Consider the following 15,659-nt stretch of genomic DNA (forward strand, 5'->3'; position numbering starts at 1 on the left):
TCATATGCCCCCCCCCTACTCTTTTGCCAACACCCATGCTACTACATGCAACTTTTATATGAAATCCATGACTATATGTATACTAAATATAGCTAAAGTTTTATACCTGTTTTCTGGAAGCAAACAGTGTCACCACCTGTAAGCTTATGGTACCAGCGAATGTAAGAACTTTTCTTTTTTTCAATTCTCATTTGAGGAATTGTTGTTTATTGATGAGGGGCGTACGCAAACTTACATGTCAATCTGGCCCAGCAGACATTATCCACTGACATAGTTGACTTTAAAATCATGCTCCTGTAATAAATGATTAAAATGTAAAGTTGTTATACAACCTTGACACATTTTTGATTCCTTCCCGTGGGTAATCCTGAAGCATAAATAAGGCATCACCTCTAGCTAGTTCCATAACATAACAGTAGACATGTGCAATTCGTTTCGGTCCGAAATAAAATATGGCCGAATTTCGGGTTATTCGGACATTCGGGTGCTTCCGAATGTCCGAATAGTTGAATTGCCGAAGTGCCGAATTGCCAAAAATACAGAATTTCCGAAGTGTAGTAGTGCCGAACTTCTGAAGTTGCCGAAGTTCCGAAGCACAGTATTGCCTAAGTACTAATATACTTACCCAGTGAAAGAAGAATGTTACACTGTATACAATTTCAAATAAAAAGTATACAAACATAGCCAGGATTTAGCTGTAAGCATTTGCAACATTTACAACAATCAAGTAACATACATTCATATAAAATGTAAGTTACTTAGCCAGTCAATGTAATGACAGGAATGAATAAGTGGATAACTCCATAATTCCCACGGTATTAGGGAGCTATCTACTAAAAGGCTGAAAGACCTAAATTGGTCTTTCAGCCAAAATTACTAATACTAAGTAAAGATTACTTAGTATGATTAAATTATGCCCCTACTCGCTATATTGCGAGTAGGGGCATGTCTTTTAAACAGTGAGCAGACTGTGGCTGCTCACTGTAAAAAAAAAAGGACCCCCTCCTGAGCCCCCACCCGCGACGTGCAAGTGCGGGCTTTTAAACTAAAGGGGGACCTATTGGCCCCCCCGTCCCCACCCCTGAGCGGTGGGTGGGGGCCCTAAATACAAATTGGGGGGGGGACCTAATGTCCTCCCCCCTGGCCCCCACCCCTGAGCGGTGGGTGGGGGCCCTAAATACAAATGGGGGGGACCTAATGTCCTCCCCCCTGGCCCCCACCCCTGAGCGGCGTTGGGGCCCTAAATACATATTTAACCCCCCTCCCCCCAGGAGACTACGGATCCCCAAACCCCTAGTCACCCCCTCCCCCAAAAAATAAACTCCTACCTACCCCCCTCACCCTAAAAATAATGAGGGGGGACCTTTAACTAAATACCTGTAAAAATAAAAATAAACTTACCATTCAATGTTTTCTTTCTTCTAAAATCTTCTTTTTTCAGCCCCCCAAAAAATGCCAAATAAAAATCCATAATAACCGACGCAATTAAAAAAAAAAAAAAAAAAAAAAAAATGTGTTATGAGTCAAATTACACAGCGTGGGAAAATTCCAAAAACTTTCCCATGCTGTGTAAAATGATACAGAGCATTCTGATTGGTGGATTTCAAACCAACTTACCTGCCAGTCTCTTCATTTACCTGTCAGAGCACTCTGATTGGATGACTTAAACCCACAAATCAGAGTGCTTTGAGCCTAATTGCAGGGTGGGGCAAGGCTTTATAAGCCTTCCCCCGCCCTGCACTGCTCAGTCTGCGCGGAGCCCTCCATGGGTGAAGATGGATTATTATTTTTTGCGCTCTTTTTTTTTTTTTTTAATTGCGTCAGTTATTATGGATTTTTATTTTCCCTTTTTTGGCGGCTGAAAAAAGAAGATAGAAAACATCAAATGGTAAGTTTATTTTTACAGGTACTTAGTTAAATGGTCCCCCCTCATTATTTTTAGGGTGAGGGGGGTAGGTAGGAGTTTATTTTTTTGGGGAGGGGGTGACTAGGGGTTTGGGGACCCCTAGTCACCTGGGGGGGAGGTGGGTTAAATTTTCATTTAGGGCCCCCACCCACCACTCAGGGGTGGGGGCCAGGGGGGAGGACATTAGGCCCCCCTCCCCTTATTCTTGTTTAGGGCCCCCACCCACCGCTCAGGGGTGGGGGCCAGGGGGGAGGACAATAGGTCCCCCCGTTATTCTTGTTTAGGGCCTCCACCTGCCGCTCAGGGGTGGGGGCCAGGGGGGAGGACAATAGGTCCCCCCAGTTTGTATTTAGGGCCCCCACCCGCCGCTCAGGGGTGGGGGCCAGGGTGGAGGACATTAGCCCCCCCTTATTCTTGTTTAGTGCCCCCACCCACCGCTCAGGGGTGGGGGTCAGGGGGGAGGACATTAGGTCCCCCCTCTTATTCTTGTTTAGGGCCCCCACCCACCGCTCAGGGGTGGGGGCCAGGGGGGAGGAGCTTAGGTCCCCCCCCATTTGTATTTAGGGCCCCCACTCGATGCTCAGGGGTGGGGGCCAGGGGGAGGACATTAGGTCCCCCCCTTATTCTTGTTAAGGGCCCCCACCCACCGCTCAGGGGTGGGGGCCAGGGGGAGGACATTGGCTGCTCACTGTTTACTAGACATGCACCTACTCGCGGTATAGCGAGTAAGGGCATAATTTATTAATACTAAGTAATCTTTACTTAGTATTAGTAAATCTGGCTGAAAGACCAATTTAGGTCATTCAGCCTTTTGGTAGATAGCTCCCTAATACCGTGGGAATTAAGGAGTTATCTACCAAGCGGCTGCAACAAAAGTCCCGAAATGCCGGAGTTCCGAAGTTGCGAAGTGGCCGAAGTGCCGAAGATCCAAAGTGCTGAAGTGTTCAAGTGCCGAAGTTCCGAAGTTGTCGAAGTTCGAAGTGCCGAATTGCTGAAGTCCCGAATTGATGAAGTGCCGAATTTCGGAATGCCGAACCGAAACAAATATTTTCCCCATGCACATGCCTACATAACAGTGAGTATAATGAACACTACTGGCCTACACAGTCTCACAATCTCAATTCAATAGAGCATCTGATGGGAAGATAGAACAGGAGATACACAGCATGTTTATTTATTTGCATTGATCAAAATCCCTGAAAAAAGTGTCCAGAATCTTGCTTAATCATGCTGCTCTGGAGGTAAAATGAGCTTGTAAGTCGCATGGCTGAAATGCTCATAGAACAAGTGATTGGTGGGCTACAGTGATCATGGGACAAAGGTTGACTAGTATATTTGTCTATTACACACTGCTTTATATATGTCCAGTTTTAAATTTTTCAATAAATTACTTTTGAATTATATACTTCACCTGCCTGCCTTACCTGTGGACACCTACCGAAGCCAGTACTGGCACCTTGAGGCTATTTACATAGAGCCTGGCACGGCTCTATACTTGTGAGTTAAACCATACACCCATTCATTGTACATTGTATTGTAACAGATTACACTATGTATATTTTATCTATTTCTTTTTAAAAGCAGTATTCCTGTACCTGTGAATATTGCCCGATACTGTTAGTATATCTCAAAATTATTCTTTTTCTTCCACTCCAACACAGGGTGCTGTGCATACTAATAGTGGTTTTACCTCTATATGCTTCTGTTTAAAGGTTGACTAGTGACTTCAGGGGACCACGGCCGTGATATATTAGAACTATAGAAGACAATGTTGTCTTCTGCACAAACCTCTGATAGTCACATCCTGGACTGCAAGGTATGTATGATAGCAAGGAAGTATAATCCTAGGTTATTACAAGGTTTCCCACTACACACTGGAAGTGAATAATTAAATGCTTGTGCAGGAAGCAGTACAGGTCTCTATAGCTCTTATAGATTTAATTGCTACTAAGTCTCGCGGCTATTACGCTATCCTAATTCTCCTTGATCTTTCTGCTGCCTTTGACACTGTTGATCATCAACAGCTTCTTCGTATTCTCCGTAATTTTGGTCTACGGAATACTGCTCTCTCCTGGTGCTCCTCCTACCTCTCCCAGCACTTTTTCAGTGTTTCTTTCTCTTCCCCAAACACTCTATGTCGGTGTCCCCCAAGGTTCTGTCCTTGGCCCCCTACTGTTCTCTATCTATACTGCCTCCCTTGGTAAACTCATCAGCTCCTTTGGCTTCCATTATCATTTATATGCAGATGATATGCAAATCTACCTGTCCTCTCCTGATCTCTCTGCGTCCATCTTGACTCGTGTCTCTGACTGCCTCTCTGTGATCTCCAACTGGATGGCTGCTCACTTCCTTAAACTCAACCTGTCCAAAACAGAACTTCTGGTCTTTCCTCCCTCAAGTGTTGCTACCCCCGTGTTTGTCTCCCTCCAAGTCAATGGCACTACCATCACCTCTACATCGCAGGCTTGCTGGCTGGTTGTTCTTTTTGACTCTAACCTCTCCTTCACCCCTCAAAAACATAGCAAGCATCCGCCCCTATTTAATGCTTCTAAGGTGTGGGTCCATGCTGTTGTTCTCTCTCGCCTTGACAATCCCCTTCCCAGTGGTCTTATGTGTTCCCAGATTGCACCGCTGCAATCTATAATGAATGTGGCGGCGAGGCTCATTTTCCTGTCCGCTCGCCCCTCCCACGCCTCCCTGTTCTGTCAGTCCATTTAGATATAGGACTCAATTTAAAATTCTGGTGCTTGCTTCCAAGTCCCTACATAATACTGCTCCAAACTACCTATCCTCCCTAATACACAAGTATGTCCCGTCGAGGCCCCTGCGCTCTGCCAAGGACCTACGTATATCCTCTGTCCGTACTCCCACCTCTAACGCTCGCCTCCAAGACTTTTCTAGGGCTGCACCTCTTCTGTGGAACTCCCTTCCCTTCTCCGTAAGACTTTCACCCAGTCTCCACTCATTCAAAAAATCCTTGAATACTCACTTCTTCAAGAAAGCATATCAATTAAACTGTTAGCAGGTTTTAATCCTGCACCCCCCATGACTCCTCTCCTGCAACTGTCAAAAATTACCTACTAAGCGGTCAGTGAATACTTTTCTAACAACCTACTTCGTACCCCTACTCTTACCCCTTGTGTCACCATACCCCACTCCCTCTAGAATGTAAGCTCATGGAGCAGGGCCCTCTGTTCCTGTACGTCCAGTTGTCCACCCCCTCTGTTCCTGTACGTCCAGTTGTCTGGTTACAATTACATGTCTGTTAGTCCACCCATTGTACAGCGCTACAGAATCTGATAGCGCTATATAAATAATAAAATAATAATAATATTAATTGTACAGCTTCCATCACAGAACAGGGAAGGAAAATACAGTGGACCTAATGTGTAATATTACTATTATTTCTGTTTAATATATGTGCTTTGGTGTAAAAAAATCGAAGACACTAATGCTTCAACACAAAATTTCTCTTATAAAACATTTAGAAAAGTTTTGTTATGTATGAAGGTTTAAATTTTTAAATCAGAATACAGCACTAGTGTTACACAGTTGTTTATTCTATATCCCTGCAACACTGATCTAAAAAAATAAAAATAAAAACAAACACATAATTCATAAAATGCACATAAAATTTCCATTTTTTTTATTTTCTTGTTACACCATACTGTGATCATCTGCACTATCTTTCCTCGGTGTTCAAAAACATTTATAGTGTGTCATTATATTATTGACACTCCTACCGAGTAGGACAATTACCTCTATGTACTTATTAAATATTACGAGTTGAAATACAAACCTGAAATATAATTAGAAACCTTTACTTTCCTGATATATCCCATATTTGTAGCTTAAAGGGACAATGCAGACCTCTAAAGAACTTTAGCTTGCTCGAGTGCTTTATATGTGAAAAGTGTGTCCTCTTTTTTTTCAGTTTACAAAAAGTGCAGGTTTCAATAGAAATTGGCACATTTATAAATAAACCTTGTTACACTCACCTGGCTGTCAGCCAGACAACCAATTATGTGAATGCACAGCCGCATAAAGTCTGGGCTGGGAAAGAAAGCAAGTGCTTGCAAAGGATTTCAGACACAATCTGTAGTTTTTGCAAGCTGTTTTTAGATATGCACCCACACAACAAAAAGGCATAACTTTTACTATTATGTTTTTGTATTTGTGCAGTGCAGTTTCCCTTTAATTATTTTGCCATATGATTTTGTAATTCTGATTTTAAAGTCAATATCTATAGTTAGGTGTTAGCCAAGTGAAAGACTTTTCAGTGTCTTCTGTAGATGAAGCCTAATTGTTCTCCCCTTTCCACATCTCGTACCCCTCCCATTATACATACGCTCCTTTTATATTTTCCACCCCAACATAATCCTCACATATCTATGGAAATGTGGTCAGTAGTCATTGGTGGATAAATATAGATTGTTGGTTATGGAGAGCTATGTGACTGAGTAGATTTGTAGGTGTGCGTGACTAGGAGGATAGGGGTATGTGAACAGGAGGGTGGATAATTGTAAGGAGACTCACCAATTCTGTCGCATCTGGATCGATTCTGTTGTGGCACCATGTCAAGTCAGCAAACTCGCTCAAATTTTAAACCAGTCACATCAATTCAGTTATGATTACAGTAGTATCTATACAGCAACATTTACTAGGCTGGGGTCATGTAATTCTGACCCAACCTAAACTAAAATTATGCAAGCTACGACCTTTGTGTCTTTTATCTTATAATCGGTGTCGACATCTCTTCTGAAACTAACAAAAAGGCATAGGCATATATACACTGTGATATTATAGCCTTTATGCATAATATAGTGCTGTTCCTGATTTACAGTTCCTGACCAGACTACGTCCTTGACCCCAAGCTTATCTATTCCTATTTTTTGAGTTTTGACATAGCTACGTTACATGAGTTTAGTCTTAGTTCTAATTCCAGTGTACAAGACCAGGCTAAATTCCAGACTCTTAAGTTTAGCTTGTCCTTGTCTTCCTCCATAATTCTAGTGTTTCTTGTCTTGGCCTGAATTAAGCCTATCCAGTCTAAGGTTCAGTAAAATACCTTTCTATTTTTCCCACTGTACCTTTGATAGGTTGCTGATTAATATATGGCTGAAGATCCACTGATATCCTGACAACGATGGGTAAGATATAACAGAGCTGTGCGTCTATAATTAAGCATGTGACCGGGTGGGAGAATGTGACCTGTTTGGAAAATATATTCAATTCAGTGGGTGGGGTGTTAGGGAAATATATTTGTATACATTTAATATAATATGTATGAACTCTCTTTTCCATTGCTTCAATCATACCAACATTTTTTTTTTCCAGAAAGGAAATAACATAATATACCGTATGCCTAAAATGATTTCCTGAATAATGTTAAATAAATATATAGGGGATTTATTAAAGGAATATGCCAGACTGGAACTGGAACTAAAAAGATGCAACTTAACAAAAATATAACATAAATAACAAATAAAAAAAATATATACTGAGCTTTGAAGGTCTCTCAAATGCTACAAATCCTCTCGCCCTCTCTTTCTCGCCTGGTACTTTCTTTCTTTTAGGATGGTGCTAAGATTCAAGTTGTTTGAGAGCGAAGCGTTTGAAACTTAAACTTTAAGGAAACTCCTTATGTCGTTTTGAGGTTTATAATAAAACAATAGGAATAGGAAAACATTTTTTCTCTAATTTCCATTGAAGAACCCATTACATAGTTGTACAAAATAATATCCATTTCTTACAGTTTTTTTGTTTTCACTGAGCCGGAGCTTTCTTTTTGGATGATGAGTTGAACGGAGATCTTCTGGGGAATCTCCCCTTAGTACTGCTGTTTCCTTCAGGTATGGTAGCACAGGTGTTTCTGACACAGTATTGCATAGTTTGACTGATGGCAGTAAAGTACAATTCCTGGATCCAGTTCTATGTAACTTTGGCTTGCATGATTCTAGTGAAATAAAAATAATAACATAATAATGTTCCATTTACATTGGAAAGTATGACCAAGTCACTCGATAGAAAGCAGTGGTAAAATGATCAGTAAAAGCCGGTGTTAGTCTACTACCTGTTTGGTGTTGTTATTACATTTGGCTAATTAGTATTTAGTGGTTCATGACTTTTGCATCGTAATCATTATGGTAACATGGCTGACATTGTAATTATGACAATTTAAAATATAATAATTTAATTAAAAAAATCAATATTTCAGTTTATGAAAAAGTAAGTATGGACATGTATAGATTTAATTAGAAAGAATGTTACAATGCTTTGTTTAGCAAGAAATTGTTTATAGAGATGGTTAAAGTAACATCAATAAAAAGCTCACTCAGCACAACATACAAAAATTCATGCTGTGAAGGAATACTGATTAAATGGATGTGATAGAACAGTGCTCTTTGATATGTTATTGGGGTTAGAGCAACCTTTCAGTTTACACCTTTAGTTTTATGCATTCCATTTTTGGGGCAACAGCCTTGGGTTTTTTCAGAAGGATAAAAAATAGGAGAGAGACCCAAGGGACACCTGCGTTTGCACATGAAAATATTTTATTAATACAATACACTTCTGAAGAAGCCTATCAGGCGAAACGCGTTAAGTGGGACTTTCTTTTATATTTTATACCCTTTATTGATTTTTAATTGTTTGTTTATATTAAAGTATACTCTTTTTAGTTACTTTTTATATTCATTCATTTCTTACTTCCTGGATTCTGAATATCCTTGGTGGGGATTATACCACCTAAGCTGTTTATACTGGAGCAAGTCTTATGCTCTAGAAATTGTAAGTACAATATCATTTATTATTTACTTTATTATTAGTACTTACTTCACCATTGGCTGCTATTTCTTTTTTATATTAACCACGCACACTGCACTTTGGAAATATTCGTGGCAACTACAACAATATATCCAAAGACGGGGATTGTGCCGTCCAAGCGCATCACAGCTGAGCTCTGTTATAGCTCATATAAATGTGAGTGGACTGTACATAGCTATATTTACTGCTTTAAGATAAAATTTACTGTATTGCACTATTATTTTTTATCTTATTTTTTTCCGAGGTTCTGACTTATTGGAATATCCAAGAATATATGTATGTATTTTCTGCATATATAAATCACTAGGCGCGGTATACGCCTTCTTTTCTGTTTTCTGTTATCTATTCACAAGGTTTTGGGAATCCTTGTTCTGTATACTGCTGCCTGTTCACAATCTAATATAGTGAGCGCCTATTATCTTTTTTCAATACAGTAATATATCTGACAAAAGAGAAAAGTGCAATAAACAGTGCAAATATGATAGAACAATTGTCCCAAAACCACTTAAGAGTAATAATAAAGTGCTAAAAGCTAATGCATTCACCCATATAATATGGTTTACTAACATAGAGCAGGATAAATTACTGCCCCAAAATGTGACCAGTGACCATTGAAAAGTGTTTTTGTTTTTTAAATGTGACACAGCATGCTCAAAGGCAAAGGCCGGTCTTAAAGCAACTTTATATTAGTCATAATGTTTTGACATCTGTATGTTCTGAGACAGTCTTTTAATATGTATATGTGAAACATATTTCAGTTTTTTTTATTTACGAAAAAAAAAATAGATTGTGCATTTCACTGTCAAAACATAAAACACAATAAAGAATTTAGTGAATCATTTGTCCTTCAGATATTAAAGAATATTGGTCTAAATATACTTTCAAACAGACATACACACGTACATTATATGTATTTATCCATTCTACAAAATGTCTTATGATACAGCCTTTTCAGATGGAAGTGCAGATTCTTTGAGGAAATATAAATATATATATATAAACAACTTTATTTTTAAGGTTATCATTAGCAGTGACATTTTCTTGTTGAAAGGGAGTAGATTTTCTGATAAAACTGTTCTGGATTTTAAGATGGAGATCAAATAGAATACCTCCTCTGGGGTCCACAATTTTCACTATGGCTTTTGTCTTAGTGCCAAGAACAGCATTCACGGGAGAATTCAGAACCACTTCAAAGATCTCATCATCTTCTTCTAAACCATCCTGGGTAATTGCTACATTCCACGTCTTGGTTGACACTCCTACAACAAGTAAACATTTCAATTACTCTTTTTAATTACTATTTCAAACAACCTGCTGATATTAGAAATATAATTATTAACGTGTCTGCAGTTAGACGGGAAGAGTCGATAGGTTCTATTGTGCCCTCAAATTCTGATTGCCCTCCTGCTGTTCTCTCAAATCACATAAAGAATCCACAATGGCCCATGGACAGTGCAAGTTAACCTGTTTGTGGCATTCTGTGTGGGGGTTATTACTTAGAACAAAACCGTAAAGGCACAATTTTAAATATTCCATAAATGGCACTTTCTTATTGAATTTGTGTTTTAATGTGACACCTGGGGTTGTTCTGAAATGTAATTACTTATGCAGGTATAGGCATTAACTCCTGGCTGGGAGGGTTTTGTTTACTCTCCACCAGTTTTTCATCCCCACAATGCAGTTCTGCCCACTCAGATCACCTTTAAAGGGACACGCCAAGCAGCAAAACAATCTCATCTTAATAAAGTGGTGTTGGTGGATTCAGTCTCTTTTGACTGGCAGTGTTTCTGAGAAACAGATATTTTTTTACATGTTGCTGAAACCTTGCTTTTAGTGTCTGTCAGACTGCAGCTACTTAAGGGGGTTTCTCATTGCAGACCTTTGATGTTTGGCATCATCTCACCTAGCATGATGATAAATGAATGCTGGTAATGCCTCTCATAGGAAAGCATTGGGTTCACGGTTACTCTATCACAGGCATCAGATCTGGGGAGCATGGTGATTGCTGTGCATGTGCCTTATGTCCCCAATATTACTCTGTGACTTTCTATAACAGAATAACATGAGATAATAAACAGTGGAAGCATTTTAATGTGACAATAGGGGAACCCCAGCCTACTCAATAAAGATATGCCCCAATTTCTCTGTATCTTTTCATTGTGATTTTTCTCCCCCTCCACAATTATCATGTGAAGAAAGAAAGGAAAGACTTCCTTTCCATGAAGAACCAGTGACACATATTATTAAGGTCGAGAAAAAATACAGGTGCCTTCCATTTACTTATGTTAATGTTTTCCATTTGTTTCTTTCAATGAATGATTTGTTAGTTGTAGCGTTATAATGAATACCAGGATTGTCTGCAATAACCAGTTCCTAGATTACACACAGTCCATTGTCAGTAATGGAGTTTGGCAAACCATTTCCCCTGTATAAAACTAGATTGTGGTATTTTGACACAGCTGATTTTATATAGATTTTGCCATAATCTGTAACACAGTTCCATATTTTTCATACAAATGTGCTTTTCAAAAAAGCTTGGAAAGATTTAAAAGGTAGATTTTTGTGTGTGCCAGTCTCTTCCTACACACTGTGTACACAATTCGGATTCCACATTGTGCTTCCCATTTTTATAATTCAGTTATGATATAACTCTGCAGTGTTAACAGAAGCTTCCTAATCTTACCATTAACTCTATGGTCCAAAGTCTAAAATGTGGTATCATCAATAACCTAAACTTTCAATTCCTAAACTATCTCCTTTACACATTAATGGGCATTATATGGAATTTGCTGTCCTGTAATATGTATGTCAATTGCAGCAGGTAATAAATCAGGCAATAAAAACCTGGGCAGGTCAGTTACTACCAAGCAACATGATACGGTTATGTCTCTAGGAAATCATATTCGATATGGCAAATCTACACACAAAATACGAGTGAACTTACATTTCATTGCTGAAGCAGCTTATGCCAAAAAGCCCTCTCTCTTTCCTGTATTTGCTATTTTCTAATCAACCCACATCTCAGTTCCACTAAACAGTCATCTGAATCCATGCAGAACTAAGTGCTGTCAACTGAGTTTCCTTCAAAATTCCCTGTTCAGTCAATAGATCCCTACATTTTACTGCAATATGTCTCAGTTGATGTGTGTAGGGCTGCAAAATATTTAAGTATTAATAGATACACACAGAAATCCAGGGAAGATCAAATGCCATTTGGAATAAACAGAACCCAAGCATGCATAGGCACTCTCGAGATGTGACCCAAATCAAATCACTTCATGAACATTGCATGTTGAGTGTGAAATCTTACTTTTGCTTCTTTTAAAAATGTTTTTATTAATTTACCCATCAAGCTGGTCGGATCTACATTTTATGCTGTCATAGATTAAAAGCTACATTGCTACATCTGGCTCCCCAGCCGTCTAATTGGCACCACTTCCTTATGAGCCTATGTAAGACTGGCATATTGTCACAGTGTTTGAGAAAGCACTTCCTAGATGATTAAACATTTGGCACACTTTTTTCACTCCTAGGATCTTTACTGTCTTGTTATCTAATGATGATTAACTATACTTTAGCTTTTCCTTCCAATCTGTGCACTGAAACAGAACGTTCTTAATTTGCACACATGTTTGGTCACAATAAAACAGGCATAGTATTGCTGGTCAAAAGAAGAAAACAACTTTCTTTGTAGCTTTTTAAAACTGGATTTAAATATTATTAAAATAGTATAATGAAAAATAAACATCTTAACATATGCGGAATAGAGGATCTTAACAATATACAACATATGTGAAAACACAATTTTTTAATCTTAGTAGGATGCTGATAACTGAAAGTGAAAATTGTTCAATTTCCTCCAGAATATATATATTTTTTTTATCACATTTATCAATGCTGAGCAACAGGTGTAAAAACCATAGTGATAATTATTCATAATCACTCATTATCTAAAACAAAACATCTGTCAACCTGTTAAAAATATTTTTATATTTTACATTTGTTATATATTTTCAAAAGAAATGGGAAAGGCAAAATGTTTTAAAGCTATTCACTAAACTTTGATTTGTGGGAAATTAAAATCAGAATTACAAAATGTAGGCTAAAATAGTCAAGCTGTGGACGAAAAAGCTACTGAGACATTTTTTCAGATCAGCTATTTTATCTTAAATTTTACAATTTGGATTTGCACTATCAATAAGTTTACAATATAGTATTCCTAAATTTGAGTTGCAACCCTGTTTGCCCTTATAGTAGCCTAAACTTATATAGTGTCTTCAGAATATATCAAAAGTATTCCATATCAATTCTTGCCCATGTTAAATCAATACAATTTTATCACGTTTGCCGACAAAGAATACAGATTCTGTACAAGCAAAATTGACACAAGTGAATGAATTCATGACTAGTAGGCCACTGCAATAAACTAAATTTACTGTCTTGTTCAAGAAACAATTTCTATGCAATTCTAAACTGGTGAATGGAGATTCGTTTTTCTGAATACATTCATTAGATCATGGACATACATCTGTAGACAGGCACCGGATTAGCAATCATGTCGCTTTCAAAGACTGCAACATCTGCATCACTATTTACCATGAATCACACCACAACCTGCTATGCTGACGTGTCATGGTGTCATGGTGTTTTCTCCATACCCTAATCTTACAACCATCATGAAATAGCTGGAACTAGAATTTGTCAGGCCAGGAAAGGTTTACCAAGCCCCAAATGTTCTCTGTCCATTAAAGGACCACTCTAGGCACCCAGACCACTTCAGCTTAGTGAAGTGGTCTGGGTGCCTGTCCCTCTAGGATTAACCCTTTTTTTTTTTTTTTTAAATTCTTTATTTTTGGCAGTGCAGTAGCAAGTACATCGTTCGGTAATGGCAAGAATAAGATACATCAACAGCAGTTAATAGACAGTTTTGGTGTGTACATATTGGAAAGCATACTGCACTGGTATTTTAAGGGTAAAGTAGTGAAAAACAACATTCATGAACAAAGTAATAACATATCTCAGTTTGTACATCGTTTGGTCATAATCTTTCTGTGATCGTGGTTACTGAGACTATGACGGCAGTGGGCGCCGCATTAGCTGGGTCAGAGTTAAACCTAACTTAGTAATGAAAAGGTAAAATAAATAAAAACAACAGTGGGCATATTGGCCGTGCAGTATTAGATACATCATTCGGTAGTGACAATGATAGGATACATCTACAGCAGGAAATATACAGTATTGGTGTGTACATAGTTTAAAGCATACTGCGCTGGTATTTTAAGGGTATAAAAGTGAAAAACAATATTCATGAACAAAGTAGTGACATAACTCAGGTTGCACGTCAGTTGGTCATAATCTTTCTGTGATCTCGGTTACTGAGACTATGACGGCAGTCGGCGCCGCCTTATCTGGGTCAGAGATAACCCTAACATATTAATGAAAAAGTAAAATAAATAAAAACAATAATGGGCCTATTGGCAGTGCAGTAGTAAATACATCCTTCGGTAATGACCGGGGCAGGATACATCTACAGTAGGGAATATACAGTATTGGTGTGTACATAGTTTAAAGCATACTGCGCTGGGATTTTAAGGGTAAAAAAGTGAAGAACAATAGTCGTGAACAAAGTAGTGACATATCTGTAATAAGACATATCTATCTTGTACATCAGTTGGTCATAATCTCTCTATGTTCGTGGTTACTGAGACTATGGCGGTAGTCGGCGCCGCGTTAGCTGAGTCAGTGATAAGCCTAACTTGTTCACGGAAAGGTAATATGAATAAAAGCGATAATGGGCATATTGTCGGTGCAGTAGTAAATACATTGTTCGGTAGTGACAAGGATAAGATACATTAACAATAGGTAATGGACCGTATTGGTGTGTACATATTTTACAGCATACTGCATTAGTATTTTAAGGGTAAAGTAGTGAAAAACAATTTTCATATACCAGGTAATAACATAACATATCTCAGTTTGTACTTCAGTTGGTCCTAATCTTTCTGTGATCGTGGTTACGGAGATTATGGCGGCAGTCGGCGCCGCACCAGCTGAGTCAGTGATAACCATAACTAATTAACGAAAAGGTACTATAAATAAAAACAATAATGGGCATATATATGTATCAGACATTCTGGGTAAGGATGTATTTTTAAGAACATACTTGGTGTGAGATCCCATGTGAGTGTGCTGGTAGGGTAGGGTTAAACATGTGTGTCCTACATAGGAGCGATCCACCCCTGCGTTGCCGTTTGGGGCTTATGCTTGCCCGAAGGGGCTCAATTATGAATCGGCAGGGGGGGGCGCGCATTATTATTGTCAACCACTAGGGGGGGTACCGGGAGCGAACTGCCAAAGCATCTAAACTGAAACAAACTAAAACATTTCACATCATATCAACGGTTTGTGTTGTAGGAGTCTCAGACAATTTAAAGAACTGTTATCTTTGATGGTGGGTCAGCGGATCAGGATAAAACCTTGGCTGAATCAAGTCGGCGGAATGGCCGGTGCCGATCTCAGAGTTTCCCTCGGGGTGAACTCCTTTATGGTAGCCGGGTAGATTCTGGACAGTCCTGGCTGCTCTGCGGGTGCAGCTTGGAGTATACCCGTGGATGTCAGGAGTGAAGCCAGTTCCTGATAGCTCTATGCTTTATGTGTGGTCCCATGGTACGTGAACGATACCGCTCTCGGGTTCCCCCAGCGGTAGGGCAGCTCTCCGGAGCGGAGATGGTGCAATAACGGTTGCAACGATTTTCGCCAGGTAAGAGTGTTCTTGGTGATGTCCTGAAAAAACGTTAGGCTGCTGCCCTCAAACGAGAAGGGGGTTTTGCCCCTCAGTGCGGTCAGGAGTGCTGCTTTGTCCGACATGTTCTGAAATCTCAAAATGAGGTCTGCAGTAGCAGTTGCTGGAGCTCGGGTCGGCTTCGGC

The 15,659-nt window shown here is 39.2% G+C and overlaps 1 protein-coding gene across 1 annotated transcript in view; it reads right to left on the bottom strand.

Moving 5' to 3' along the window:
• FREM1 (FRAS1 related extracellular matrix 1) overlaps window positions 1-15,659 on the bottom strand; it is a 132,781-nt gene that overhangs the window by 15,210 nt on the left and 101,912 nt on the right. The window contains exons 30-31 of the mRNA XM_063455148.1: window positions 9,841-9,990; window positions 7,660-7,862 (exon numbers count right to left, since the gene is read on the bottom strand). Coding sequence (XP_063311218.1) covers window positions 7,660-7,862; window positions 9,841-9,990 — 353 coding nt within the window. The remainder of the gene's footprint in view (window positions 1-7,659; window positions 7,863-9,840; window positions 9,991-15,659) is intronic.

Source organism: Pelobates fuscus, chromosome 5 (genome assembly GCF_036172605.1).
Source record: "Pelobates fuscus isolate aPelFus1 chromosome 5, aPelFus1.pri, whole genome shotgun sequence".
Lineage (NCBI taxonomy): Eukaryota > Metazoa > Chordata > Amphibia > Anura > Pelobatidae > Pelobates > Pelobates fuscus.